Here is a 26,286-nt window from a genome sequence, read left to right on the forward strand (position 1 = left end):
CACAGCTTCTTTAATTTGCCTTTTCCCTAACTCTGGTGAGGTTTGCTTTTCAAATGTTTTGAGCCGTTGGCTTCCTGCTTCTCAATTCCTGTTTTATAGATGCCCCTGGCAGGCGATCTCGTGGTGTGGGGGAAACCTGGGCCCTTTCACTTTCTTTTTGGCCGACATTCTCTGGCTCTGAGCCTCAGTTTCTTCAGCCTTCAAGTGGCAACAATGCCACTTCTCAGGGTAGCTTGCAAACTGTTAAGTGTTGTACCCACTCATGAGGATTATTTCCCTCAATCGTTAACAGTCACGAATGCTGGGGCTTGTATGGACTAGGCTAAAGCCTTCACATGCCTCACCTCATCTAGTCCTCACAATAGGCCTGCAAGGTGGGGATGATCATTTTGTCTGCTTTGCAGATAAGGCAACTGAGACTCAGAGAGGTTTAGTCACTCACCCAATGTCACCCAGCTAAGAAATGGCACAGCCAGGGTTTCAAGAGCCTTGTTTCTAACCACGGCAGGAACCTGCCCTCAGGGCCTTGTGTCACCTCTGCACACCTCCTCCTCTGTCTTGTCCACAGGGTCTGGGCCATCCTGGCCGAGCAACCCCTTCTATTTCTTTATATGAAGACCCTTCCCTCTCAACTGGTGCTCTCCTTGGAAACTTTGAGGAATTCTGCTACTTTGGGAATAAATATGAAAGCATGTCATTTTCATCCAAATATTGCTATCAGCTGTGCTAGGTTGAAGGCCCTGTTCTCCATCCCTTGGAGACATCCACAGTGGGTTCCATGTCCCTCTGATCACTTATTATGTTTAAAATTAGTCCTGCCAATTTAAAATGCCAGTCTCATTCCCTATTGGGCTTGGCACCTCTCCCCAGGACAGGTCAGAGGAGGTAACCCCTCCCTCCCTATTTTCCCTGGTCCCTGACCTTGTCTGGCCTGGTTCTGACTTCCCCAGATCCCAAACCCTTGTGCTATAGACCCCTCAGGGAGGAGTGTGGGGTCTTCCCAGTCCCTGCCACCCGCCACGCCTCCTACCCCATCTAGGTTTAGGCCCTGGGCCCCTGGCTCCTACCCTACCACTCTGACCTCCAAGCTCCTTCAAAGGCCACCTCTTCCTGCTCACGGAGGGCTGGGAGAACCGGGGTGCACCCCCACCTTGCTGCAGGTGTCTGTGCCCACAGCTGCCAGCTGCCCTCAGACAGGAAAGTGCGGGCAGACAGGCCTGCTCCTCCCGGCTCTTCCTTCCTCCCCACCGCGCCCCAGGCTCCCCACCACCACCCCACCCTGTAATTTCCCTGTCTGCAGTGGAGCTTATTTGGAACTTACCTGGGGGTGGGTCTCATTCAGGGGGGAGCACGGGCCTCAGCCCCCACCCTGAGACGGCTCTGCCTGCTTATGGCGTCAACTCCCTGCAGAGGCCCGAGGGCCATGTAGGTGGGGGCCACCTGGCTGTGTCAGAAGGTGTTGGGGGGGTGCTCAGGCCTCGTCGTGGCCCTGCCGTGGCTCCCCGGGCAGTCCTGGGCATGCCACTGACCCTCTGTTGGCCTTTCCAAGTGAATAGCACAGAGTACAGTTGAAAGGAGCTCAGCATGCCCAAGAATCTCTGATGGCTGCAGCCTGGCATTATCCCCATGCCTCAGATGGGTAAACGGAGGCCACGTTACAATGTGTGCATGTGACGTGCAGTGGCAGGCCTCCAGTCAGACATAAGTCAGAGGAGCCATCTTCCTGGGTGGCCAGGAGGAAGGTGGGGGATGGGAGGTGAGGGGAGCATGTGACAGGAGGTTGACGCTTTTCAAGGGCAACTAGGTGACAGTGGCTGACTTTGTCAACTGCAGTTTCCTCCACTGTAAATAAAGATCCTGTTACTGCATAGAGATGGACATATTAGCAGCATGCTAAGTCGACAGCACTTCTTCCTTGATACGATTATTATATTGCATTTGGTCTATGAGGGGCATGTGAGACAGGCACGTTTGTGCCTGGTTTGGAGATGAGAACAGAAAGAGATAAAGGAACCTCAGTGCCAAACCTGACCCCTACCTGCCCATTCTGCAGGCAGGAACGAAGGGGGCTCCTGAGATCAGGGGTGGGTCCTGAGACCAGGGCGGGCCTGAGAGCCTGGGGAGTGGGCCCAATCTCCAATTCTGAAAAATCAGATTAGGTCACCAGGGGACAGGGTGCTCCAAAGAGACACAAGCAAGTCCAGACCGTTTCCTGGCTGGGCGCTGAATGTTAATACCAACTCTTTTTGCTCCATAAATACATTTTTGCATTTAAATAAATAAGGAACAACATGACTTTTTTTTCCTCCTGTAAAAGAAAAGAGCATTTATCCCATCTCCAGAAGCTCATTCCTTATTTCCAGCTCCTCCGCTGACATCACCCAGGGGCGGCCTGGGTGGAATTTTCCCTCATCAGATGGCCATCTCCTGGGGGCATCAGGCCAGGCAAATGCAGGCAGAGCTCAGTCGGCAAATCCCCAGCAGGCTCTGCACCTACTGCTGTACAAATCATCTATTGTTGAGAACTCTGAAGTAATATTGCTTGTGATGGTTTGGTTCCCAGGCTAGACCAGCAACCTATTTTGGAAGCATTGAAGGAAAAGCAAGGGCTTTGGAGTCAGGCAATCTGAAATGGCCCTGCCACTCCCGGGTACGAGCTGGGTGAGCTTCACCTCTCCGGTCAGTCCATCGGGACACGATTCTCCCAGGGTCTCTTGTGTCTGCAGGGCCTGTGACAGCCTATGTTCCGGGCTATTTTCCAGGATGTATATAGCACACAGCCTTGGGAGACAGAAATACTGTCCCCTCCGGGGCAGAGGGCAAATTCGTTGGCTTTCCAGGATTATAAAGATAGCGTCTTCCTTTGGGACAAAGATTGGGCAGGTTCTCAGGCGGGGGCTCTCCTCAGCTCGGGTCTTCAGATGTGACACAGACTCACTGCGGGAGCAGCAGCCACCTGGCCCACTTCAAAATTGGTCCCCTGAGACCTGGGGGTGGGGGGACCCAATGTAAACACGAAACTCACACTGCCTCTTGTGACTTCAGTAATCATCAGGGTTCTGCCCAGGGCTCTCCGTCTTCCACCGGCATCCGTGATGTGGCAAAGGCTTACAGGGTAGATTCTCGGACCCTCACAGCTCTGGATTGCAGGACTGAAATGCCCACCTTGTGAGGTTGCTGTGAGAGTGAGGTGTCAGGTGGGACCTGGCCCTTGGCGAACGATTAATATGTGACAGCTGTAACCATCTGTGGAAGGGAAGTCTGTTATTTACAAGCCAATCAGACTTCCCGCCCCGGATGCCAGCACTGTAGCTTGCTCCTGGCCTTGGGGTTAGGCATGCCATCCCATCTGGTGGGGTCTGGAAGCCAGGTAGGTTTGCAGGGTCTGGGGCAAGGGGTCCGGAGGGGGCGGTGGGGAAGTCCCCTGTACAACCACCCCAACCCCTCTTTTCAGAGGAGATCTTTTTTTTAATAGTAGCAAAATTTATTGTGTACTTTCTATGTGCTAGAAGCTCTCCACATGTAGCACTATAAGATGGATATTGTTATTAGTTCCCCTTTTTTTATTGCGAAAAATGACATATATACAAAAAAAGCAATAAATTTCAAAGCACACCACAACAATTAGTTGTAGAACCAATCTCAGAGTTTGGTCCAGGTTACAATTCCACAATTTTAGGTTTTTCCTTCTAGCTGCTCCAAGACACTGGAGACTGAAAGAAATATCAATATAATGATTCAGCAATCATATTCACTTGTTAAATTCTTCTATTATAACTCCACCTTCTCCTTTGATTTCCCCTCCAATCTTTAGGGGTATTTGGGCTATGCCCATTCTAACTTTTTCATGGTGGAAAGGGCTGTCGATAATATGGGATAGGGGGTTGGGACTATTGATGTTCTGGCGAGGCTGGCCCCTCTGGGTTTCAGGACTTACCTGGCCTAGGAGCCCATCTGAGGGTGTAGGTTTCTGGAGAGTAATCATAGTGCATGGAACCTTTGTAGACTCTCAGATAGGGCCCTAGGTGTTCTTTAGGGTTGGCAGGAAGGGTTTTGGTTAGGGTTTGGCAAACCACGATAAATAGCAATATCTAGTTGAGGCTTGCATAAGAGTGACCTCCAGAGTAGCTTCTTGACTCTATTTGAGCTCTCTCAGCCACGGATACCTTATTTGTTACACTTCTTTTCCCCCTTTTGGTCAGGATGGCATTGTTGATCCCACAGTGCCAGGGCCAGGCTCACCCCTGGGAGTCATCTCCCACACTGCCAGGCAGACTTTCACCCCTGGATGTCATGTTCCATGTAGTAATGATTTTCCTTGGGAAGAATTGGGCTTGGAGAGAGAGAGGCCACATCACAGAGGTCATCTTTATGACCAATTTGAAAATATATCTTTCCAGACCTTTTCCAGGGTTTAAATATATATTTTAGAGAATACATAATTTTTTTACATAAATGATTTACACTGCCTGTGTTATTTTACAGTTTTCTTTTTTCACTTAAGATTATGTCCTAGATACCTTTTTATGTCAGCCCATATAGATTTTAAGAACTTCTGCATCACATTCATGATAAGACTCTACTGCCCTTTATTTACCCACACCCTGCTTGATGGACATTTGGCTGTTTCCATTTTTATCAGTACAGAGATGCCCATCGCACATGATGGAAGGCTTCCTCGGGTGCATGGGTGAGAGCATCTTCAGGGAAGAAAGAATACGGAAACGGGGACCCTCAGGGGCTGCAGATGTCCCTAAGGTCACACCAGGAATGGGATGGCCAGGCTCTGCCCCTGCTCTCGGGCCCCAGTCCCCAGAGCCCCACCTCCTCCCTTTCCACCAGGAGGCTCCACCGCTGAAGGCGATGAGGAGGTGCAGGGAGACCAGCTGGCCGAAAGAAGGGAGCAGAGCGGTGACAGCGACTCTTCTCCGGTGACACTAACAGGCCCAGTGGAGGCAGCTGGGGACGCTGTGCAGAGGCCCCCGAGGAACCCCCACATGGGGGCCACTAAGGGCCTCTAGGCCCAGGGGGGCCCTAGACCCCTCATCTCACCCTAGAATGTTCCACCCCCACCAGCCCCAGGGCCTCCTGTCACATATTCTTGTGATCCCAGGCACTGCAGACCCAACCAGTGAGGCGAGCAGGCAGGCAGGGGCTGGGGCCAGGGGTGGGGGCTATATCCCCCCCCTCCAGCCGGATGGGTTCACAGAAACACCTGCCGTGTTCCCAAGAGCCCCTACGAGGCTCTGAGCTGGGCCTGCCGGCGACACTCATGGAAGACACAGCTTGCTGAAGGTCGGGTTGTGGCATCAGACCCAGCGGGCAGAATAAAATAGAACTAACTAGTAGTTTATTCAAGAACCACTTACTTGGTACTTAAGGTGTTCCAGGCACCTGAGCGTTTTAGTCCTGCCTCTCCTGTCCTGTGAAATAGGTATCGTGACAGCCCCTGTTTTACTGAGGAGGAAACAGGCTCAGAGAGGTTAGATAACTGCATCCAGGTCCCCAGCTGGTGACTGCCCCACAGGGTCCTAGTCGCAGGCCTGACTCTGACCGTCTGCCACCAAACGGTCCTTAACTGTTTGACAGTCCAGGCCCCTTTAGGACACTAATGAAAGCCCTGAAACCTCAGCCAGAGAAGCACCTGCCCGACATGTGCCTGTGCCCAGGGCCTGCCTCCTGCTGTGCGACCCGCCTCGTCACCCAGGCCCCGCGCCATCACCCATCACACACACACACACACAAGCACATGCACACTCACTGCAATGTCGCCAACAACTGTAAGTGTGCAGGAACCCGGTGGAGGCATTCACAGGCTCAGGGTAGACCCCTTTGCTTCCCTCTGCTTCCTGGCAGGTTGTGTGCATGTGTGCACGTGTGCATGCACGTGTGCACGTGCGAGTGTGGTAAGTTGTCAGGCGGGACCGTGTGCCCAGACATGGAGGGAGGGGGGCAGCGAGGATGGCTCCCAGCAAAACACCGTCTGTGGCAGCAGCTCCTTCACCTCCGAGAGAGGGCACCTGGTAACAAACAGCCCCGGCCCCGAACCCCGGGCCTTAAAACCTGCTGCCTGGTTTATAAGACAAGGGGCCCTTGTCTGCGTGCAGTGGCCTCAGGTTAAACCAGGGAAGGTGCCCAGCCCTGGCTGCACCCTCACTGTCTGGGGGAGGGTTTTCCAAGTCCAGCTTGGCATTTCCATCAGCACGCCACCACCCGCGGCCAGCAGGAGGGCTCTGCACCGGCCCAAAAGTGGCGACATCCAGGCAGGGATGAGCACGGGTCCCTGGGGACCGAGAGGCAGGGTGAGCTTGGCAGGCTGAGGGCTGTGGGGGCCTTCAGATAATCCTGCCCTCACCTGTGTGGTGTTGAACAAGTGCCTTAACCTCTCTGGGCTCAGTGTCGGCATTTGTAAAGCTGCCCCTGGGGCTGGCTGTGAGGATTGTGTTATAATCTGTAAAGTCCTTAGAGCAAAGCCCAATAAATGGCAGCTGTCATTATTATCATGTATTATATTATGATAAACCTGGGTCAGAGGGCAGGGCTTCAACCACAGAACTGTGCTTTTAGGTTTTGTTTTTGTTTTATAAATCAGTTGGTGCTCTATATGAGATCTTGTTTTGTTTTTGCTTTTTTTGTTTGTTTGGTTGTTTTTTGATGGGGAGGTGGGAGAATGCTGGCAGTGGGGCCACCTGAGCCTCCATCCAGGTTTGATAGTCTTGAAACTAAAAGAATTTAGAGACAAGAGGGCCAGTAGGCATAAGTAGTAAAGTTTATTAAAAGAGAAGTTTATTAGAAGAGAGAGTACACGTTAGAGAGGTTAACACGGATGAGCCCAGGGGAGGGACACACACTGAGCCGAGTAGGTCAGCTTGTTTTATAGAAAAGTTTGGTTGGTGGCAGGTTTCCATGGTAACCTTTGAATACTAGTGTTTTCTTTGTTCTAGGAGGAGCTAGCAGAATTCATGGTTTGGTGTCACAGACCTAAAATCTGTCTTTGGGCAGATGGTTAACAGTCTTTATGACCTTATGCTTCCTATTATTAAATAAGAGTTTGCTTTGGGCCTGGAATTTTATAAGCTATAGGGTTTGAGGAGGTTTCGTTGGTTTGGGGAGATTTGGGGGCTTTGGGAAAGTTTTTGTCCCAGAAACTCTGCAGCTCTGGATTAGTTCCTTTAGAACCAGATAAGGAACCAGGGACTTGCAGCTGTTTGTTAAACTTTTCCAGTTCTGGATAGGAAACCAGGGACAACAGGTGTCCTGCTTTATCCTGCTTCAGTGTGCTTGGGGGAGAGGCCGGGCTGAATGGGGGGAGGGTCACTCCCCAGGACAGGAGTCCAGAGAGCCCCGCCCCTGAGGGGGCCAAGGGGCCCACTGAGGCTGTGGCTGCGGCTTCCGGCTTCCTGAGGGGGAGGGTTGGCCAAGAAGGATTTATTTTCTCTTCTTTGAAAGAGCACTGGCAAAGGGGCGGATTCTATGCCCTCACAGGCGACAGATTTCTAGGTCCATACGTTGTCTCCAGAAAAAGTCACTCAGAGGCTGTGTGTGTGTGTAAGTGAGTGAGTGAGAGAAAGAAAGAGAGAGAGAGAGCAGCCTCCTGCCGCGTCCTCTGACTGCAGGACCTGGGGTGGGGGAGGGGGAGTGTCAATTAGTCTCCTCCATACCCCCCAACCCCCACAGCCAAGACCACCACTGCCCACCGCCCCCATGCCCCAGAGGAGACAAGGCAGCCTACTGTCTGTGAGTTTGATTTTGACGTTCACTCCTGAGATAATTATAGCATTTCTGAGGGCTTTCTGTATGCCAACCTCTCTTCAAAGCTCTTTGCCGGCACTTTCACTTATACCCCTCACCGATCCAAGAATTATGACAGATGAGGAAACTGAGGCGAAGTGGCCCGGCCGGTGAATGTGCGCGGGGACAGGATTTCAGCCGCAGGAGACTTCAAAACTGCCCTTAACCCCCAGGGCTCCAGGACCTAAGCCCCTGGCTCCATGCTGATGTCTCTCCGTGGGCAGAGGCCTGAGGTGGACAGGGGTCCAAGGGGCTGGGAAGGAGCCCCCCTTCTGTCTGCCCCATGGCCCCTCCCCACCGGCCCTCCTTCCTGCCGGAGAGACCTGACTTACCCTGCCCTGTGCCGCCTGTGGGGCGCACCGTCCTGGGCGGTGCAGGCAACTCTCAGGGCTTTTGTTACTGGACAAAGGCTGTGGATTCTTTTGCCCAACGTGCTCAATAACCAATTCCTGAGACACGGGGGTTTCAAAGAGAGAAAGAGTTTATTACTAGGCAAGTAGTGAGAGAGTGGATGGCCCAGCTGCCCAAAGTCTGTCTCCCCGAATTGTAGTTTTATTAGAGAAAAGATGGGCAGGATTATCTGATTATCAAGCATGTGAGATTGATGACATGCCTAGTCACAGAAGGATGTAAGAAAATGGTGGAATGAGGTCTAGGTGACTCGTAGGTTGAAGTCTAAGCTACTGCACATGTCAGGCGGGCCCAGGTTGGTTAGATCCAGCCTCAGTCATCAAGATAACTTTGGACCTGAGGTGGGTTAGTTCTGGGCTGCCCCAAGGCCCTTCATGAATAAACACGGTGATGAATACACGACTATGTGATGATGTCGTGAGCCACTGATTGTACAGCATGTATGGAATGTATGTGTGTGAAGATTTATCAATAAAGATATTGGAAATAAAAAATAAAAAAATAAACATTGGGACTGTTTTTAGCAATTACGAGATTCTAAAGATGAAAAACTGAATAACTGGGTGCAAATGAAGGTTAGTCACAAGGTTTTTACAATCACAGGGGCAGAAGATAAGGGCTGCACAGTCTTTATCAGAGATCAAGGCAGCTGGGTTAAAATTTAGAGATTTCAGGAATTTCCCTGCCTACTCCAATATACCAGAAAGGAAAAAGGAATATCTATATAATGACTCAGTAATCAAAATCATCCCTTAAATCCTGATTTCTCCGTTACACTTTCACTGGCTTTTCCGCGTTACTGAACATCAAAATTTAGATAAGTTAGTTGAAGTGCTGTTATCAGACATAAGCTGTTCTAGTTTGCTAGTTGCTGGAATGCAACACACCAGATACAGATTGGCTTTCAATAAAAGGGGATTTATTTAGTTAATGTATAGTTCTTCAGAGGAAAGGCAGCTAACTTTCAGCTGAGGCTCTTTCTTATGTGGGAAGGCACAGGCCGATCTCTGTTGGCCTTCTCTCCAGGCCTCTGGGTTCCAACAACTTTCCCCGGGGTGATTCCTTTCCTGCATCTCCAAAGGCCTGGGCTGAGCTGCGCGAGTGCTGAGATGAGGTATGCTGAGCTGCTCGGGCTGTGCTATGTTGAGCTCTCTCATTTAAGCACCAGCCAATTAAATCAGACATCATTCATTGCAGCAGGCACGCCTCCTAACCAACTGCAGATGTAATCAGCAACAGATGAGCTTCACATGCCATTGGCTCATGTCCACAGCCATAGAACTAGGCACCTTCACCTGACCAAGTTGACACCTGAACCTAACTACCACATAGGCCATGGATTATTTTGCCTGATATGCTTAATAGCCAATTCCTGAGACACTGGATTTCAAAGAGAGAAAGAGTTTATTACTAGGCACCTCCTAGGAGAGCAGATGGCCTAGTGGCCCCAAATCTGTCTCTCTGAGTTTAGGGGTTTCAAGGTTTTTATGGATTTTAGCAAGGAGAGAGGAGGTCATTAGAATGTCAAATAGCAAGTTCAAAGGAGATAGTGTTTATCATTGTCATTTCAATGGGAGAACTAAGGGGAAAGGAGGTGAGGCAGAGTCAGCACCTCAATACTAACGGTATAAGTGAGAGGAAGGGAGACGTGTTTCAATAGCACAGTTAGCTGGTAGGATTTAGAAATGTAAGGGCTCAAACTAGTTCCCGCTGACTTCAAATTCCTCAGTAGCATCAAGGCCTTTGCCCTACAAAAAAATGACCAGATAAAGGGAGCAACAGCTCTGACAGTCACAAAGGCACAAGATAAGGACTTTTACAATCATTTCAGCTATCAGGGCAGCTGAATTATAGTTTAGGGATTTCAGGTATTTCCCTCTGTCTACTCCAATATACCAGAAAGCAAAAAGGAATATGATTCAGTAATCAAGATCATCCCTTGTCCTAATTTCTCTATTACAGTGCTTGGCACATCCTTGAGTGCTGAATAAACGTCACCTGATACTATTTCTGGCGTCTGAACTGGGTCACTGATCTCCCCCATGCCCTATAAGGGACCCGCAGGAACCCTCCATTCTGAGGATCAGGCAGCTGGGGCTGAGAACGGTTAGATAACTTGCTCGAAGTCACTGACCTTGTCCCTGAAAACCTCCCTCCCTCACCCATGGCCATCGACCCCTGCCTTTAGCCCTGAGCAGTGAGAGTGGGGGGAGGTGGCGGGGTGTGAGTGGGGACAGGCCTGGGCAGGGGCAGGGGCCAGAGGGACTCAGGGGCCCTAGGTTGGGTCACCGTCTGACCATTTGCCGACCCCTCCCCTCTGAGGAATGGATGAGGTGCTGGAAGCATCTCACAGGGCAGCTGTGCATTTGGATTGGACACTCAGCCCGTGGCTCAGCGTGTCTGTGCTTGCAGGGCATCTCCGCCAAGTGTGCGGTCTGCCACGGGAGGCAAGGAAAACGTACACCGAATTGGTTTTGCATCTTTGTCATATTTGTATGTCTATTGCTGGGTCCCCTAACCTGCTGCATTGACCAGTGTGCGTGTCTATCCCCATTGTCTCAATTACTAGCCACTGATTACTGCAGGGAGATCTAATATTAGATAGAATGATCCCTCCCACTTTGCTCTTCTTTGTCAAGATTGTTTTATCTATTCTAGCACCTATGCCTTTTCATTTAGGAAATTTTAGAATAAGCTGGTCTATGTCTACAGAACCCCTTGCTGGGATTTTGATAGACATTGCATTAAACCTCTAGATCAATTTGGGGAGAATCGACATCTTTACTATGTTGAGCTTTTCCATCACGAACATGGTATGTCTATTTATTTAGATCTTCTTTGGTTTCTTTCATCAGGATTTTGTCATTTTCAACATAGAGATCCTGTACATATTTTGTTAAATGTATACCTAAGTTTTGGCAGGTTTTTTTCTGAGCAATTGTAAATGGTATTGTGTTTTTAATTTTGGTTCTCCCATGTTCTTTATTAACATATAGAAATGTGATTGATTTTTTAGAATATTTTAATTGAGATATCTTCACGCACCATACCATCCAATCGAAGTGCACAATCAATGGTAATGGGATGGATTTTTGTTCACTGATGTTGTATCCTGTGACTGCTGAACACACATAAATTGGAATATTACGCAGCCAGTAAAATGATATTTAAATGATCTATTTCTTTGCTCCATTCAGGGTTAATTCTCAGAGGTAATTCATTGTCCCATAATAGTTTTTCTATTCTACTAAGTTCAATGATGTATATTTTTTCACTTCAAACATATTTAAGAATTTTTTTACATTCACTGTTCATGTTTCATTTCTTCCTATTTAGACTTCATAATTGCTTATTTAAAAAAAATCCTTCCTCCAATGATTTCTAAGGAATCTAAACATACTTTCATTCACCTGCAGTGAATATTTCCTATTATTGAGTGTGTCTGTTTTCTTAGCACTAAACTTCTTCCTTTGATTTGGAATTTCACTTCTAGACCAGTTGTGAGTGGGAAGTTTGTTTGTGTTTGTCTGCCTCTCTCCTTCCTGCTTGCTACGTCTGTCTCTGGCTCTGCAGGTTCTCTCTGCACCCCTCTGGGCCCACCATCTGGGTTTTTTGTTGCATCTCTGGGCTCTTGCTCCGTGTTCACACTGGGGAAATCAGGCCCCAAGTTCCTGAGCCGGAGAGGTGCCTGGCTTCGGTTCTAGTGGAGAGTTTACACTGTGTCCTGGTGTGCCCCTCCGGCCCCCACCGACCCACGCTGCCATGTAGCTTTGCTGACCTCTGGACCTGAGCCCCAGGGGGCCTGGTCACTCTCACAGCCTTGGATTTTCGTTCCATTTCTGCTCTTCAAAGAAGCTTCTCACATTTTTGAGTGTGGTTCTATCTCTTTCTTTGTGTGTGGGAGGTGGGGCTATATCTTCTAATTTTCTTTTTAATGTTCAAAGCATGAACATAAACCTCTAACTGGACCAGAAGCCCCCACCCCCATTGCCTCTACCCTCCATGTGGTGAAACTGGGTTTCAGAGAGGCAAAGGGACTTCCTGACACACAGGGCTATAGACCCCCAGACTCTAAAACCTTCAGACTGTTTCTTTTTGTCCGTTTGGGAGAATCCTACACCATTCCTCCCGGGGGTGGAGAGATGAAGACTTAAGGAAATAAAGGTGGGGTCTGTGTGCAGTGGGAGTGAGGAATCGGGTCCTGCGGGGAGAGGGCAGGAAGGTAACTTGGTGCACACAAGCTTTCCCATTTCCAGCTTGTTTCGTGCCAGACTTGCAGAGGCAGACAGTGCAGCGGTCTCGCCTTCTGGATTGAGGTCTGCTGCAGCCCCCATTCGCTCTTTTGGGGCCAGGCCACCATCCCTGGGGACAAAATGGGAAAGACAGAGGAGATGTCTGTCTCCTGTGGCTGGGACCAGGAGACAGAGCCCCACAGCTATTTGGGGCTGGGGGTGGGGAATAGGGAGGGAGAGGAATTTTAATGTCTTGGAAGTTTTCAACATCTTTTTTTGAATAATTAAATGGATTTCATCCTTATTGAGCAAGGACAAATGTAAGAGTGGCTTCATAAGGGACAGTCCTTGCCCTTGAAGAGCTGTCATGGGTAATAGATTGTTCTCGTTTTAAATGCTCTATATATTTTATGGGCCCTCCATCTTAGGGCAGGTAATTATCAACTTGGATGGAGAGCTAAAATTAGAACTGGGTTCAACTTATTCTACTAACTAGCTGTGTGTGACCTTGGGCCGGTTACCTCCCCTCAGTTTTCCAGCCTGTAGGATGGGGATAATAATACTACCTGTGACAGAGATAGTCACCATTCTGTCGGCTCCGTCACTTTTCCCGGCTCCCCTACCGGTGGGGAGGCTCCATGTGACTCCTTCTGGCAACTGGCCTGTGGACTGAAATGATTTGGGTCATAAGGGCAAAGCAAGGAACTACTGGCACATGACTGTCCGTCCGGCTGTCACTCCCTCTGCTTCAGCACCAACGAGGCCTCATGTTCAGAGGACCAAGCCACACGATCAGAGCTGTCTGGGTGGGGGGATGTGTGGCAACTGCATGAAGGAAAGTTGCCCCGGAGAGTCACATGGAGCTACAGCAGACTGTGCAAGTGAGAAACAAACCTCTCTCAGGCTGGGCCCTGAGACTTTGGGAATTGTTTGTCACCACAGCACAACCCAGCCCATGCTGACTAATACACTACATCTAGGATTGTTATAAGAATTAAATGAGTGGTTAAAGCTACTAAAGCAGTGCCTGGTACCTGGTAAGGTCTCAATAAATGTGACCTATTATCACCCGGTGCGACTGCAGACAGAATGCTTAAACTCCCTGAGCCTCGTTTCCTCATCTTCAAGACAGGAGCAATGACGGCATCTGTTCTGGGAATTGCTGTGAAGATTAGAGAAGATGTTGTGTACTAGTGCTTAGCGGCACGCCCGCCCGGGGAAGTCAGAGTGCATTCCTTCTTCTCAGCCTGCTCTTCCTATGGCTGTCCGGTCAACGCGCCTGCCTGGCTTTCTTTGAAGCTCTCGGAGCAGGATTTGGCCGGCTGCCACTGACCCTTCCTTTCCTGGTGAGAATGCATCAGGCCCCATTCTGCAGTGGTGGCGTCATAGTTCAAAGCATCTGCTCTTTGTTTTGGGAATTTTCCCACGGTGGAGCTGGAGGCCCACAGTCTGCCTTCTGCCAACCTCAGAGGCAGGGTCCCCACGGTCCCTTGGTGCCCTGGTGATTTATGCCCAGGTGGCGTAAGGGCGGGCCCAGCAGCTGTGAGCAGAGCAGGACTCCCTCCCCAGAACCGGCCAGTCTGAGCCGCGGACTTGGGGCTCACAGGAACTCTGCTTTTTGCCGATCAAGGCAAGTTGGCTTTCTTTGTGCTGGGTGCTAAGGAAATCTCTGCACCGCGTGCAAGGAGAGAAAACAGTTCAAGGGAGTGGGGGCATTAAGGCAGGGAGCCGGTAACTGAGAGATAAGAACCGCAACCAACCCCTGAGGCCCCCCATCTGGGCCAGAACCACAGGTGCAAAGTAGGGACACACAGAAAAGTCTTCTGGGAAGTGCAAATGGGGCAAGAGAAAGTCTGAGAAAGATGTGGAGATTTCTCTTTGTTGTAAAAGGGGATTAGGAGTTAGGGAAGGCAGTAAACAAGAACAGCTGGACTTAGTAAGGGCTTAGTTTATGCCTGGATGCTTGGACTTCCTTTATCAATTGCTCTTCTAGTAGATTTTACCTTATTTGCCTGTTGGAGTATTAGCAGTAGTTTTCCCAGCATCCCCTGGGGGCTTTAACCCCCAGATGCCCAGGCCCTCCTGCAGACCGACTGCATCTATCCCCCAGGACAGCCCCAGGCGGGGGTTCTCAGAGTGTAAAGCTCTGGGGACCAGCAGCTTGGGCAACATCCGGGAGCTTCTTAAAATGCATATCCTCAGGCCCCACCCCTGACCTACTGAGTCAGACGATTGGGAAAGAGCCCAGAAAGCTGTTTTAACAAGTCCTCCGGGGGATTCTGATGCCCAGGAAAGTTTGAGAACATGGTAGCTAGGGTATTGGGACATGTTTACAGCTCCTTAGGTGATTTTAATGCGTGTCCAGACTTGAGAACCACGGGGTTAGAGTTTAGGGGCTTTTTTTTTTTTAAGTAAGTCATGCAAGGGTGAGTGTTGAGCTTGGTGGCCTCTCCACCAGTGATGATTTCCCTGCTGAAACCCTTCCTGTCTGTCCCTTTGGGGAAGGCACACCCTCACAGACCCCGGTGTCGCTATCAGTTCAGGACCACCTTGCTGGGGTTGAATTATGGGTCCCAATTCTGTGCTCCCCCGAGATCACATATCCCTCCAGGCCTTCCCAGGGCCCCGTGGTGAGCGGGTTGCACTTCTCCACCCCGTGACTTTGCTGCCCCCCTTTCCGGCCTCTCCCTCCGCATAGCTCCCTATTTGTTTCTTAGAACCTTTTTTCCCCTTTGTGGGTTGTGGGTGGATGGGATGTGCACAGGGGCCCTCGGCCTGGGTCTCAGCAGGAGACGCGTGGAGCAGGGACGTGCCAGCCCACTCACGGGCCTGCAACCCCAGGTGGAGCTGGTCCAGTTCTGCGCAGACCCCAAGTGGGAGAAGAAATGCTGCTTATTTGTGCCCCTGGAGGTTGGTGTGGCCTGTTACACAGCCTGAAGTTTATTCCTCCAACCTTCCGCTCTGCTAATTCCACACCTTCTCCCATCTTCTGACACTCAGGCCCAACCTCCCTCAGAAGATGCTCTTGTCTTTTCATGTCCTAAGGAACAAAGAGGACCTCCGGTGACAAAACCTTCATCCTCACCCCCTGCCCCCAAAACCACAGCACAGGGGGCTCTGTCGCATCTGTCCCCATTCCCCTCCTGTGATTTAGGGGCCATGCACCCCCTCTACTGAGGCCTGTTTCTCCCTCCTGTGCTTGGCATCCCCTCCACCTGCCCACCAAGAGACGTGTCTGTTATTATCACCCCCTCTCTCCCAGGCTTCACCCCTACCTTTCTTCCAGAAGTTCCCTGTGGCATCACAGACTATCTTTGTACAAACTTTCCATGATCTGGGATCCTGGGCAATTCCAGCCTTGCCTCCACTCCCCATGGCAGCGAACTTTCTTTAGAGAGGTGTGATTTGGGTCCAAGTTACAGTAGGTAGGAGGAGAAGCAGCCAAGGAGAGAGGGAGAAGGTCTCAGAGAGGTGGGAGGAAGTTAGCTGGATTGTGTCGGGTCTTGTAGGTTGAGGGGAAAAAAGGTTCTAAGAAACAAATAGGGAGCTATGCGGAGGGAGAGGCCGGAAAGAGGAAGGGTTTCCTCAACAACGTAAGACAGTACAGAGGTGTCAAACCCATGCTGAGTCTCTCAGACTCTGGCTGTGGCTCAAGAAGCAGTCGCTGATTTGGACCAGATTTTGAGTTCAAAATGCTCTCGGTTGTCATCTGCACAAAGTAGGAAAATGTCTTACCCACATGACCCTCCATATGTCTGTCTATTGGGTTGAATGGCATCCCCTCCCCCTTTCATGTCCATCCACAACCTGTGAATGTGACCTTATTTGAAATAAGGATCTTTGCAAATATAATTAAGACGAGGCTCCCTGGGTTAGATAGGCCCTAAATCCAATGGCTGGTATCTTTTTTTTTTTTTTAACTTGCTCTAACTTTTTAAATTTTATTTATTTTTATTTCTTTATGGAACATAACTACATACAAACACAAACATTCTTACCATATGATCATTCCATTCTTGTTATATAATCAATAACTCACAATATCATCACATAGTTGCACATTCATCACCATGATCGCTTCTTAGAACATTTGTATCAATTCAGAAACAGAAATAAAATGAAAACAGAAAAAAATTCGTACATACCATACCCCTTACCCTTCCCTTTCATTGATCACTAGCATTTCAAACTAAATTTATTTTAACATTTGTTCCCTCTATTATTTATTTTTATTCCATATGTTCTACTCGTCTGCTGACAAGGTAGATAAAAGGAGCATCAGACACAAGTTTTCACAATCACACAGCCACATTGTGAAAGCTATATCATTATACAGTCATCTTCAAGAAACATGGCTACTGGAACACAGCTCCACATTTTCAGGCAGTTCCCTCCAGCCTCTCCATTACATCTTGACTAACAATGTGATATCTATTTAATGCATAAGAATAACCTCCAGGATAACCTCTCAACTCTGTTTGGAATTTCTCAGCCATTGACACTTTATTTTGTCTCATTTTGCTCCTCCCCCTTTGGGTCAAGAAGATTTTCTCAATCCCTTGGTGCTGCGTCCCGGCCCCAGTGGCTGGTATCTTCACAAGGAGAGGGAGATTGGGATACATGGGGATAAGACAGAGGGAAGAAGCCATGTGAAGATGGAGGCAGAAATTAGAGTGATGCAGCTTCCAGACAAGGGATGTCAAGGATGACCAGCAACCACCAGAAGCTAAGAAGATGTGAGAGAGAATACATTTCTGTTGTTTCAAGCCACCCAGGGTGTGATTGTGTTATAGGAGCCCCAGGAAATGAATCCAGTCTGCATCCATCACCCATCCAGTGCACCGTATTGGTCGCCCCAAGGTGGGAAGATGTGTCTTTGGCTCACTCTCCTTCCACACTCTGGGCTGGAGAAGGCAAAGCCTGTACCTGGGCTGTAGTCATAAGGCCGGGTGAAGTGGGGGTCAGGGTCCAGGGCCACACAGCAAACTGGAAGAGTTGGACTCTCTCAGAAATGTCTAAATCTACATTACTATGAGCTCTGGTGGGCAGGAGCTTTGACTGCTTTCCTTGCTGGGTGCAGCACAGAGGAGCTGCTCCGTTCATTCACTCTTAAAGTCTACTTTGTTTGATATATTAATATTGTGACACCAGTTTTCTTTTGGTAATTGTTTCCAGGTAGCGTTTTTAATGTTCGCAGAAAGCAAATACATGATAGCAATAGCAGAAAAAGGAGGAAGGGGGATAACAAAGTTTAAATATTCTAAGGTCCTTGCATTGTCCAGAAAGAGGTAGGAAGTAGTAATTTATAGACGACTGTAATAAGTCAAGGATGCATATTATAATATCTAAGGTAACCTCTAAAATACAATATCTGAAATGAAAAATCAATGGGTATGGCTAACATTAGATTAGACACTGTAGAAAAAGATCAGCGCAGTTGAAATTATAGCAATAGAAGTAATCCAAAATGAATCATATGAGGATAATTGGAGTTCAGAAGGAGGGGGGTGGGCAGAAAACTCACCCATTTACAGTACACAATTCAGTGATTTTTTGAATATTCACAGAGCTGTGCAACTGTCACCACAATAAATTTTAGAGCATTTTTCAACATGCCAAAAATCGAAACAAAAAAACCCCCTAAAACCTGCTCTCTTTTAGCCTTCACTCCCCAGTTCCTCCCAGCAATCCCCACTCCCCAAGCCCTAGGAAACCACTAATCTACTTTCTGGGTCTATATATTTGCCTATTCTAGACATTTCATATAAATAGAATCATGCAATTTCTGGTCTTTTCTGACTGAATCTTTCACTTAGCATAATGTTTTCAAGGTTCGCCCATATTGTAGCACATATCAATACATCATTCCTTTTTATTGCCAAATAAAATGTACTGCAGATTGTTTATTCATTCATCAGCTATGAAATTTGGGTTGTTGCAACTTTTTTGGCTAATACGAACAAGGCTGCTGTGAACCTTCATATACGAGTTTTCATGTGAACTTATAGTTTCATTTCTCTTGGGTGTATCCACACAGGAGTGGAGTTGTGGGTCATATGGCATTTCTAGATTTAACCTTTGGGGAACTGCCAGACCATTTTCCAAAGGGCCTGCACCATTTTAAATTCCCACCAGCAAGGCACGAGGGTTCCAACTTCTTCGCGTGCCTACCAACACGTTCTTATCTGACTTTTTGATTCTAGCCATCCTTGTGGGGATAAAGTGGTATTGTATTGTGGTTTTGACTTACATTTCCCTAATGTTGACCATCTTTTCATATATTTAATGGCTATTTGTATGTTTTCTTACCATAAATGTCTAGTCAGATCCTTTGCCAAGTTTTAAATTGCTATTTGTCCTTTTATTATTGGGTTGTAAGCATTTTTATACATTATAGATACAAGTCCTGATCAGATAGATGATTTGCAAACATTTCCCCCATTCAGTAAGATGGCTTTTCACTTTCTTGATGATGTCTATTGAAGCACAAAACTTTCTAATTTTGACGAAATCTGATTTATCTATTTTTTCCTTTTATCATTGTGCTTTTGATAGTGTATCTAAGAAGTCTTTGCATTTCTTGACGATATACCCTCTATTTTCTTCTGTATGCCTTATAGTTTTAGCTCCTATATTTAGGTCTGTGGTTCATTTTTAGCTAACTTTTGCGTATGGTGTGAAGAAGGGGTCTAATTTCATTTGCTTCCTTGTGGATATCCAGTTGTCCCATCACCATTTGTTGAATCTCACTTATTTTTAAGGAGACATTTTACTGAAATGTAATATGCATACAGGAAATATACATACATAATAATATATCCAAATCCATAAGTGTATGCTTGATGAAATTTTACAGTATGGACATACCCATAGGGTGACTTCAGTCAGGTTTCCTAGAAGCCGAACCTGAGATAGGAATTCAAGCACATGTGATTCAGTGAAGGGCAGCAGTCAAGATAAAGGGAGTGATGGAAGCAGGACAGGGCAGAACAGAACTAAGCTAGAATGTGGTCTCTGCTGGGGGTATCTTCAGCCTGATCCCCAGGGAAGCCCACGAGTGTGAATTGTAGCACAGAGTTGGTCCCATGTTGAAGGGAGAGGGCCAGCCCAGGCACCCACATGAGAGTTAGTCATTGCTTGTGAGCTGCCCCTGGGGGAAAGGGTCATAACCTCCTTGGTGTCACAGATCCCATTAGAGGATGGGTAATTCTGGGGAGAGGGGGGGAATTGTGAACGATGGCAACCAACCCTCAACAGTTGGGGGTGGTAAGTCTGGACAGAGCTCAGGCAACATCCACTATCCCTGCTTACCCACCACCCAAACTGGAGTAGATATTGCCAGCACCCAGGAGCCCAACACTTGCTCCTTCTTAATCACTGTCCCTCCAGCCCCGCTTAACCACTGTCCTGACTTCTATCACCTTAGGATAATTTTGCCTGTTGTTGTGACATACCAGAGGCCTCAAAATCATTATTGTCTTCCTATGTCTGGGTAATCCAAGGCTCCCAGCCCTGACCTCCCTCCTCTTTCCATTGGGGAAACACCAGCTCAAGGCCCAACCCTCTTGGGAGGGTTTGTTTCAGGGCCCTGATAACTTCTATTTGGGGTCCTGAAGTGCCTGGATCAAAGGGTTTAGAGTTCAGAATGAAAGCACTGTTCTCTGCTCTGTGTAGGGGGCTGTCATGGTCAGGTTCATGTATGAACTTGGCTAGGTGGTGGTACCCGTTTGCTTAGTTGGGCAAGTCCTGGCCTGTCTGTTGCTATGAGGACATTCCATAGAATTAAATCGTGATCACGTCAGCTGCATCCACAGCTGATTCCATTTGTAATCAGCCAAGGGGAGTGTCTTCTGCAATGAGTGACATTTAATCTAATCAATGGAAGGCTTTTAAGGAGGATTCAGAAGAGACAGTCTCTCTTTTCATGCTTCAGCCGGCGAGCCTCTCCTGTGGAGTTTGTCCAGACCCTCCATCGGAGTCATCAGCTTCACACCCTGCCCTGTGGATTTTGGACTCTACGTTCCCATGGTTACGTGAGACACTTTATAAATTTTATACTTATGGATATTTCCTGTTGATTCTTTTTCTCTAGAGAACCCTAACTAACACAGGGGTTAGGGCATAATGACCCCATTCTCTGAACATCTTCTACATACATGACTGAGAATGGGACAAAAATCAATGTCACAATTGGAGAGAGTTCAAATAGCCCTGAGAGACTACATTGGAGGTCACTCTTACACAGACTTCAGTTAGACATTGCTACCTACCATAACTGGTCAAACCCCAACCAAAACCATTCCTGCCAACCCTAAAGAACACCTAAGGCAGTATATAAGATTGTATAAAGGTTCCATGCACTAGGGCAACTTTACAGAAATCTACAACCTCCAAATGGGTCTCTAGACCAGATAAGTCCTAAAATGCAGAGGAGCCAGGCTTTCCAGAACATTAACCAGTTCCATCCCCCATCCCATATTATCAACAGCCCCTTCCAACATGAAAAAGTTAGAATGGCCATAGCCCAAGTACCCCTAAAGAGTGAGAGAATGCTCAAAGGTGATGGTGGAGTTATACACAGAAGGTAGGGTTTAGCAAATGAGTCAGAGTGCTGAATCAGTATATTGATATTTCTTTTAGTCTCCAGTACTTTAGAGCAGGAAGAAATAAGAACTAAAATTGTGAAATTGTAACCCATACCAAACTCTGAAATCTGTTCTACAACTAATTGTTGCAATGTATTTTGAAATGTATTGCTTTTTAAAAATATATGTTATTTTTCACAAAAAAAAGAAAAGAAAGAGTGTAATAGAGGAGATAAGATTTAACAAATGAATATGACTACTGAATCAATATATTGATATTTCTTTTGGTCTCCAGTGTCTTAGAGCAATTACAAGAAAAAATGAAAAATCGTGGCACTGTAACCCATGCTAAACTTTAAAATCTGTTGTATAACTACTTATTAAAATGTACTTGGAAATTTATTGCTTTTTTGTATATATGTTATTTTTCACAATAAAAAAATAATGTCACAATTGATTTTCCTGCCTACTCTGTACCTACACCAATAGCAGAAGAGGCCAGCCAAAAATCTGCTCAGAGAAGCCTTGAAAAACTGTATTTGGGACTCTACCAATATGCAAAGCCAAGTAGTGTCCTTCATTTGTGTCGCAGTGAGTTCCATTTAAGCCAAGTTCACACCCTGCAAACATAAAGCCTTTTCCTTGGGTTTTGGCACGTCCATCATAACCCAAACCCTGCAGGGATTAATTTCTCATTTTAGAGTAATAGAATAGTGCAAGAAGTGGGTGGAGTGGGAATTTCTAGGAATCACAGCTTTTTTTCCCACTCACTCCTGTCTCTTTTTCAATCCAAGGCCCCTGTCTGCTTTTCCTGATGCTTGTCCAGCAACAGGTCCTCAGCTTTGTCTTGGGTCACCAGAATTCAGCCCCCACGTTGGGGTTTTCTGGGGAAGGGGACTGCAGCCTCTTCCTGAGTCAAACCAAGCAGAGGAAGGAGTCTGTCTGAACTGCACACACGTCTGCTTGCCTGGTCTGGAGGAGTGGTGTGCATGCCTGTGTGTGCGTGTGTGTGTGTGTATGTGTGTGTGAAGGGAAACAGCATGTCCCTCGATCCTCCTCTCCCACATCTGAAGACATCTGTGACCCTGCGAGCCAGCTACTGCCTCGTGAGGAGCGACAGGAGGGGACAGAAAGCACGGGCAGGTGGCCGTGCACAGAGGGTGCTGTTGGCATCTGCAGGCACGTCTCCCTTGGGCCCACCATCTGGCTTCTAACCCTCGTCGGTCATCACGTCTGGCCCCAGCTGTGCCTGGGCCCCCCCTTTCCTGTCCATCTCTTTGCCTTTCAGGGCAAACACCGCACAGCATTTCTCCTGGGCGCCTTCCAAGTCTGCTGGGCTAAGGGCAATGTCTTGGATCTATTAAAATCAGTCCCATATTGGGAACAGATGTTCTTCTGAGAGGACGCAACAAAGTGGAAAAAGATGAAGGTCCCAGCAGTGAATGACAGTCTCTTCCTAGACCTGGCCGAAAAGTCCCCTTTCTGTCCTCATTTTGCTCGGGGTACGGGCTCTGCTCCGCCGCTCCTCCCAAATCAAACTTTGGGTCATGCTTCCGCCAGAACACATTTTTGTAAACTTCCGCGTCTCACTCTGGGGCCAGCAGACCGGTGTTTGCTGGGTTGTTCCTTCCAAGCTGTCTCGGTGGACAGGGGTGAGGAGGGCCACACCGGGGGCCTGGCAAGTGTGAGCCGAAGGCTGCGCAGACCACCGGGGAGCCGGCGCCAACCTCGCGGGGGCAGAGCCGGCAGGGCCGGGCCTCTGTGTGCTGGGTGGGCCGGGGAAGCCGCAAGGCTCGGCTCTCTCCCTTCCGAATTGTAGAAGTGCTGATAATGGTCAGAACCCTAACAAGTAATAGTAGCAATAGTAAATAATGGTGTGAGGCAATATGCTAGAAACTTTATATGTATCAACTTAATAATAGCCTCCCAGTACACCCCTGAGCCAGGCTCTTTGGCTTTTCTATTATCCCCATTTTATATTTGAAGACTGAAGCTCAGAGAGACTCAGCTAACGAGGGATGAAATTGGGATAGGACCTCGGGCAGCCTGACACCGAGACCAGGCTCTTAACCACAACGTGATGGATGCAAGGAACAGAGGCTCATTAAATAAATTTTTCAAAATTCAAATAAGTAAAGAGAAAACCATATAGTGATCACCATTTAAAAAAATGCTGTCAACATTTTGGTTTATGTCCTTCCAATCATTTCTCTGTACAGGCATGTTCACATTTTAAATACTTTATTTTACAAAAATGAACTCATGTTGTACATGGCATTTTATAGCCTGTTTTGTTTTTTTTTTCACCTAAGACATCAGGAGCATCTTCAACTGTCATAAAAAATGTCTCTGGCATGATCATTTTAATAGCTGCAGGAGAATCCCATCATGCATGTAACCAAAATTTATTTGTCCAATCCCTATTACTCAACATCTAAATGATTGTCCAGTTTTTCAATATTATGAACAATGTCGAACAACATTAAATCTCAGAGTTCAGCCACAATTATTTCTTTAGGATCAATCCCTGTAATTGGGTTTGCTGGATGAAAGGGCATGGCATATGGCAGCCACATCTAGTCTGGAGGTGTAACTGTTATCTTTAAATTCTGACATGCTGAGCTCTTTCTGTAAAATCTGGTTGTTCCCCGGAACTTTTGGTATTTGTGTGACACCTGAGAGTCAGAGTTAGAGCTCTGGAGCAATGAAAGTCAGCATTATCCCGTACAGCAACTGTTTAAAAAGTTGAAAAAGTGATCAGACTTTGATTAGAGATATGAATGAAGCTGATCCGGGAAATCAGAATACAGGGTAAAGGACGATATGGTCTATATTTGAAAATGCATGACAAATCCTAAGTTTTTCGAAACATGTAACCAAGCCGTCCTTCAGAAGAGTTGATTCCATTTAGTCTCCCATTAGATGGATCCGTGTTTCTCCACACCTTCACCAGCACTGGATTTTATTATTTTTTTAAAAATTATTGCTCAAGAACTGGGGTGCCTGTTTTACTTACTTTGCATTTCTTTGGTCTCTACTGAGTTCATGTTTTTCTGTGTTTCTTGGGGCCTTGTATCTTGAGATAAACAGACACATTTTGTCCTGGCCCTGTGTGTGAGGTATCCCTGCCTTTGCTTCTCATTGCTGGCATCTGAAACCATGTTCTGGAGAGTCTTCCATTCCTACTGCCTCTTTCCCAGCTGAGTCAGGATCCCATGAGCTTTGTTCATGAATGCAGACGTCCTTCGGGATTGCCAAGACCCACGCACCAGGCTGACTAATAAATGTCTTGGATTTGTCCGGTCATCCAGAAGAGAGACCAGGCTGTCCAACGCCCTGATAGCACGGCTGTCCCGGCCCCAGTGGGCGGCACAGCTGAGAGTCCAGTTTGAACCTGCGTCCGCCCTTGCTGCCTCTGTGACTTCCGTCCCATCACTTCCCTTCTCCAATCTTTGGTTATCTCATCAGGAAAATGGGTGATAATCAGTAAATGGACCCGTTTTGCAGGGTTGGGGATCATCCAGTGAGATAATGCATGGAAGTTACATGGCACAATGTCTGACAGTTAGAATGAGTACAATAAGTTATCGTTATTATTGTGTTTTTGTCTTCATTCCCAGCTCTGACCAGGTTCCTAGTGTAATAACTAACACTTACAAGCACTTACTGTGTGCCAGACCATTTATACTAAAATTAACTCTACTTAGTTCTTACAACAACCCTATGAGGTGGATACTATCCACATCCCCATTTTACAGATGAGGAAACTGTGGAACAGTCAGGCTGAGTACCTTGCCCAAGGTCACACAGAGAGAAAATGGGCAGAGCCATGATTTGAAGCAGGTAGTTTAGCTCCAGATTCCACCCTCCTACCTTCCACACTACCCAAAGGCTGACGTGCGAAGATGGTGGCTTCTCTGTGTTCTGTGTATTTAAGAAATCATGCCCAACCTCACTGAAACTTTTCTTTGGGCTCTGCCAGCAGGTACCTAGGCAGGCCACCAAACCTCCTTCAATTTCTGAGAAAAGAGACCCAGAGGATGGGCTCTGAGCTCCCCAGGCCCTGCCACTCTAGGGCTCTGCTGGAACCTGTCCAGGGGCAGGACCTTGGGATGACCGTGTGCTCGGAGCTCCACCCAGCTCCTACAGCCACATGACCTCACGGCTTTCCGGGGGAGAGCTGAGAAATCAGTGGCTGGTGTGGAATCCTGCTTCCATCTCCATCTTCCATCTCCACTGCAGTGAAGTTCCTGGACGTCTTGAGGAAACCAGAAAAGCTCCCTTAGGTGGCTGTTAATGAGGATGTGGACCATTTTGCTCCGGTGATGGCAGAGAGGAGCTGGCAAGTTACACTTGAACCAGCAAGTCCCAAACCACTTCAAACTGGATCATCCATCAGTCACGTGGAGGGTGGGGCTGACGCAGACACAGGATTGACAATGGGCCTCATTTTACCCCAAATGGTGAACCATGGTGTCTACATATGTTTGAATATTGTGCTGCTACAAAAAAGAACGAAGTTGTGAGGCATACAATGATGTGAATGAACCTGTGGAACATTTGGCGAGGCAAAAGAAGCCAGAAACAAAAGGGCAAATACTGTATGTTCTCATTTGGAAAATGCTTATAAGAAATCAAGGGCCTAGATTGTAAGCTCTTAGAGCAGACACATTTAGTCCCGAGTGTAATTATTATCTCTGGATTTTGAGAGGCCGTTTTATATATCTATAACCTCGTTTTAGAGATAAGAACAAAGTTGATCACGTCGGGATTAAGGTAATTCAGAACACAGGGGTAAGGAAGACATTGTTTATACTTTAGAACCACACCTACTCTTTAAGACCAAAGGAAGAAACGTTTATTTTGTCTGGAACCTAAATTTTCTGAGGCATGTTTTACCCCAACTGGGAATTTATTTGTATAGATGATTACAAATTAAGCCACATTGAAATCCTGGATGAATCTCCTTTATTGGCAAGTATAGAGGTATGTAGTAGAGACCTGGACATGGAGGGGTCTGTTCCCACGGAACCTGGGGCTCTCCCTTCTGTACCCCCGCAGCCCAGCCGGGTCTGTGGCCAGTGGGCACTCAGCCAGCGATGTCCGACTGACCTGTCTCTGCACTCTGTCTCAGCACTCCTTAACCTCTCTGAGCCTCAGTTCCTTCATCTGTGAAATGGGAACATAATATCCACCCAGTTGAGTGGTTGTGAAGGTTCAAAAAAGAGATAATGAGCAAATGCCCAGCCCAGTGCCCGGCACATAAT

General features: G+C 47.6%; 1 protein-coding gene across 8 annotated transcripts in view; it reads left to right on the forward strand.

Moving 5' to 3' along the window:
- The window catches only part of SPOCK2 (SPARC (osteonectin), cwcv and kazal like domains proteoglycan 2), a 90,732-nt gene that overhangs the window by 53,227 nt on the left and 11,219 nt on the right, over positions 1-26,286 (forward strand). For 2 of the 8 annotated variants that reach the window (XR_013161519.1, XM_077124998.1), the window contains one exon: positions 20,368-20,462. The exons of 3 other annotated variants lie outside the window; for them this stretch is intronic. Coding sequence is in view for 4 of the 5 variants with exons in the window: in XM_077124998.1 (XP_076981113.1) it covers positions 20,368-20,462 (95 nt within the window). In the remaining variant the exon portion in view is untranslated. Of the gene's footprint in view, positions 1-568; positions 631-20,367; positions 20,468-26,286 lie in introns of those variants that run through there. 3 more of the 8 variants (XM_077124999.1, XM_077125001.1, XM_077125000.1) reach the window with 2 other exon arrangements.

The sequence above is a fragment of the Tamandua tetradactyla genome, chromosome 13 (genome assembly GCF_023851605.1).
Source record: "Tamandua tetradactyla isolate mTamTet1 chromosome 13, mTamTet1.pri, whole genome shotgun sequence".
In the NCBI taxonomy this organism is placed as follows: Eukaryota; Metazoa; Chordata; class Mammalia; order Pilosa; family Myrmecophagidae; genus Tamandua; species Tamandua tetradactyla.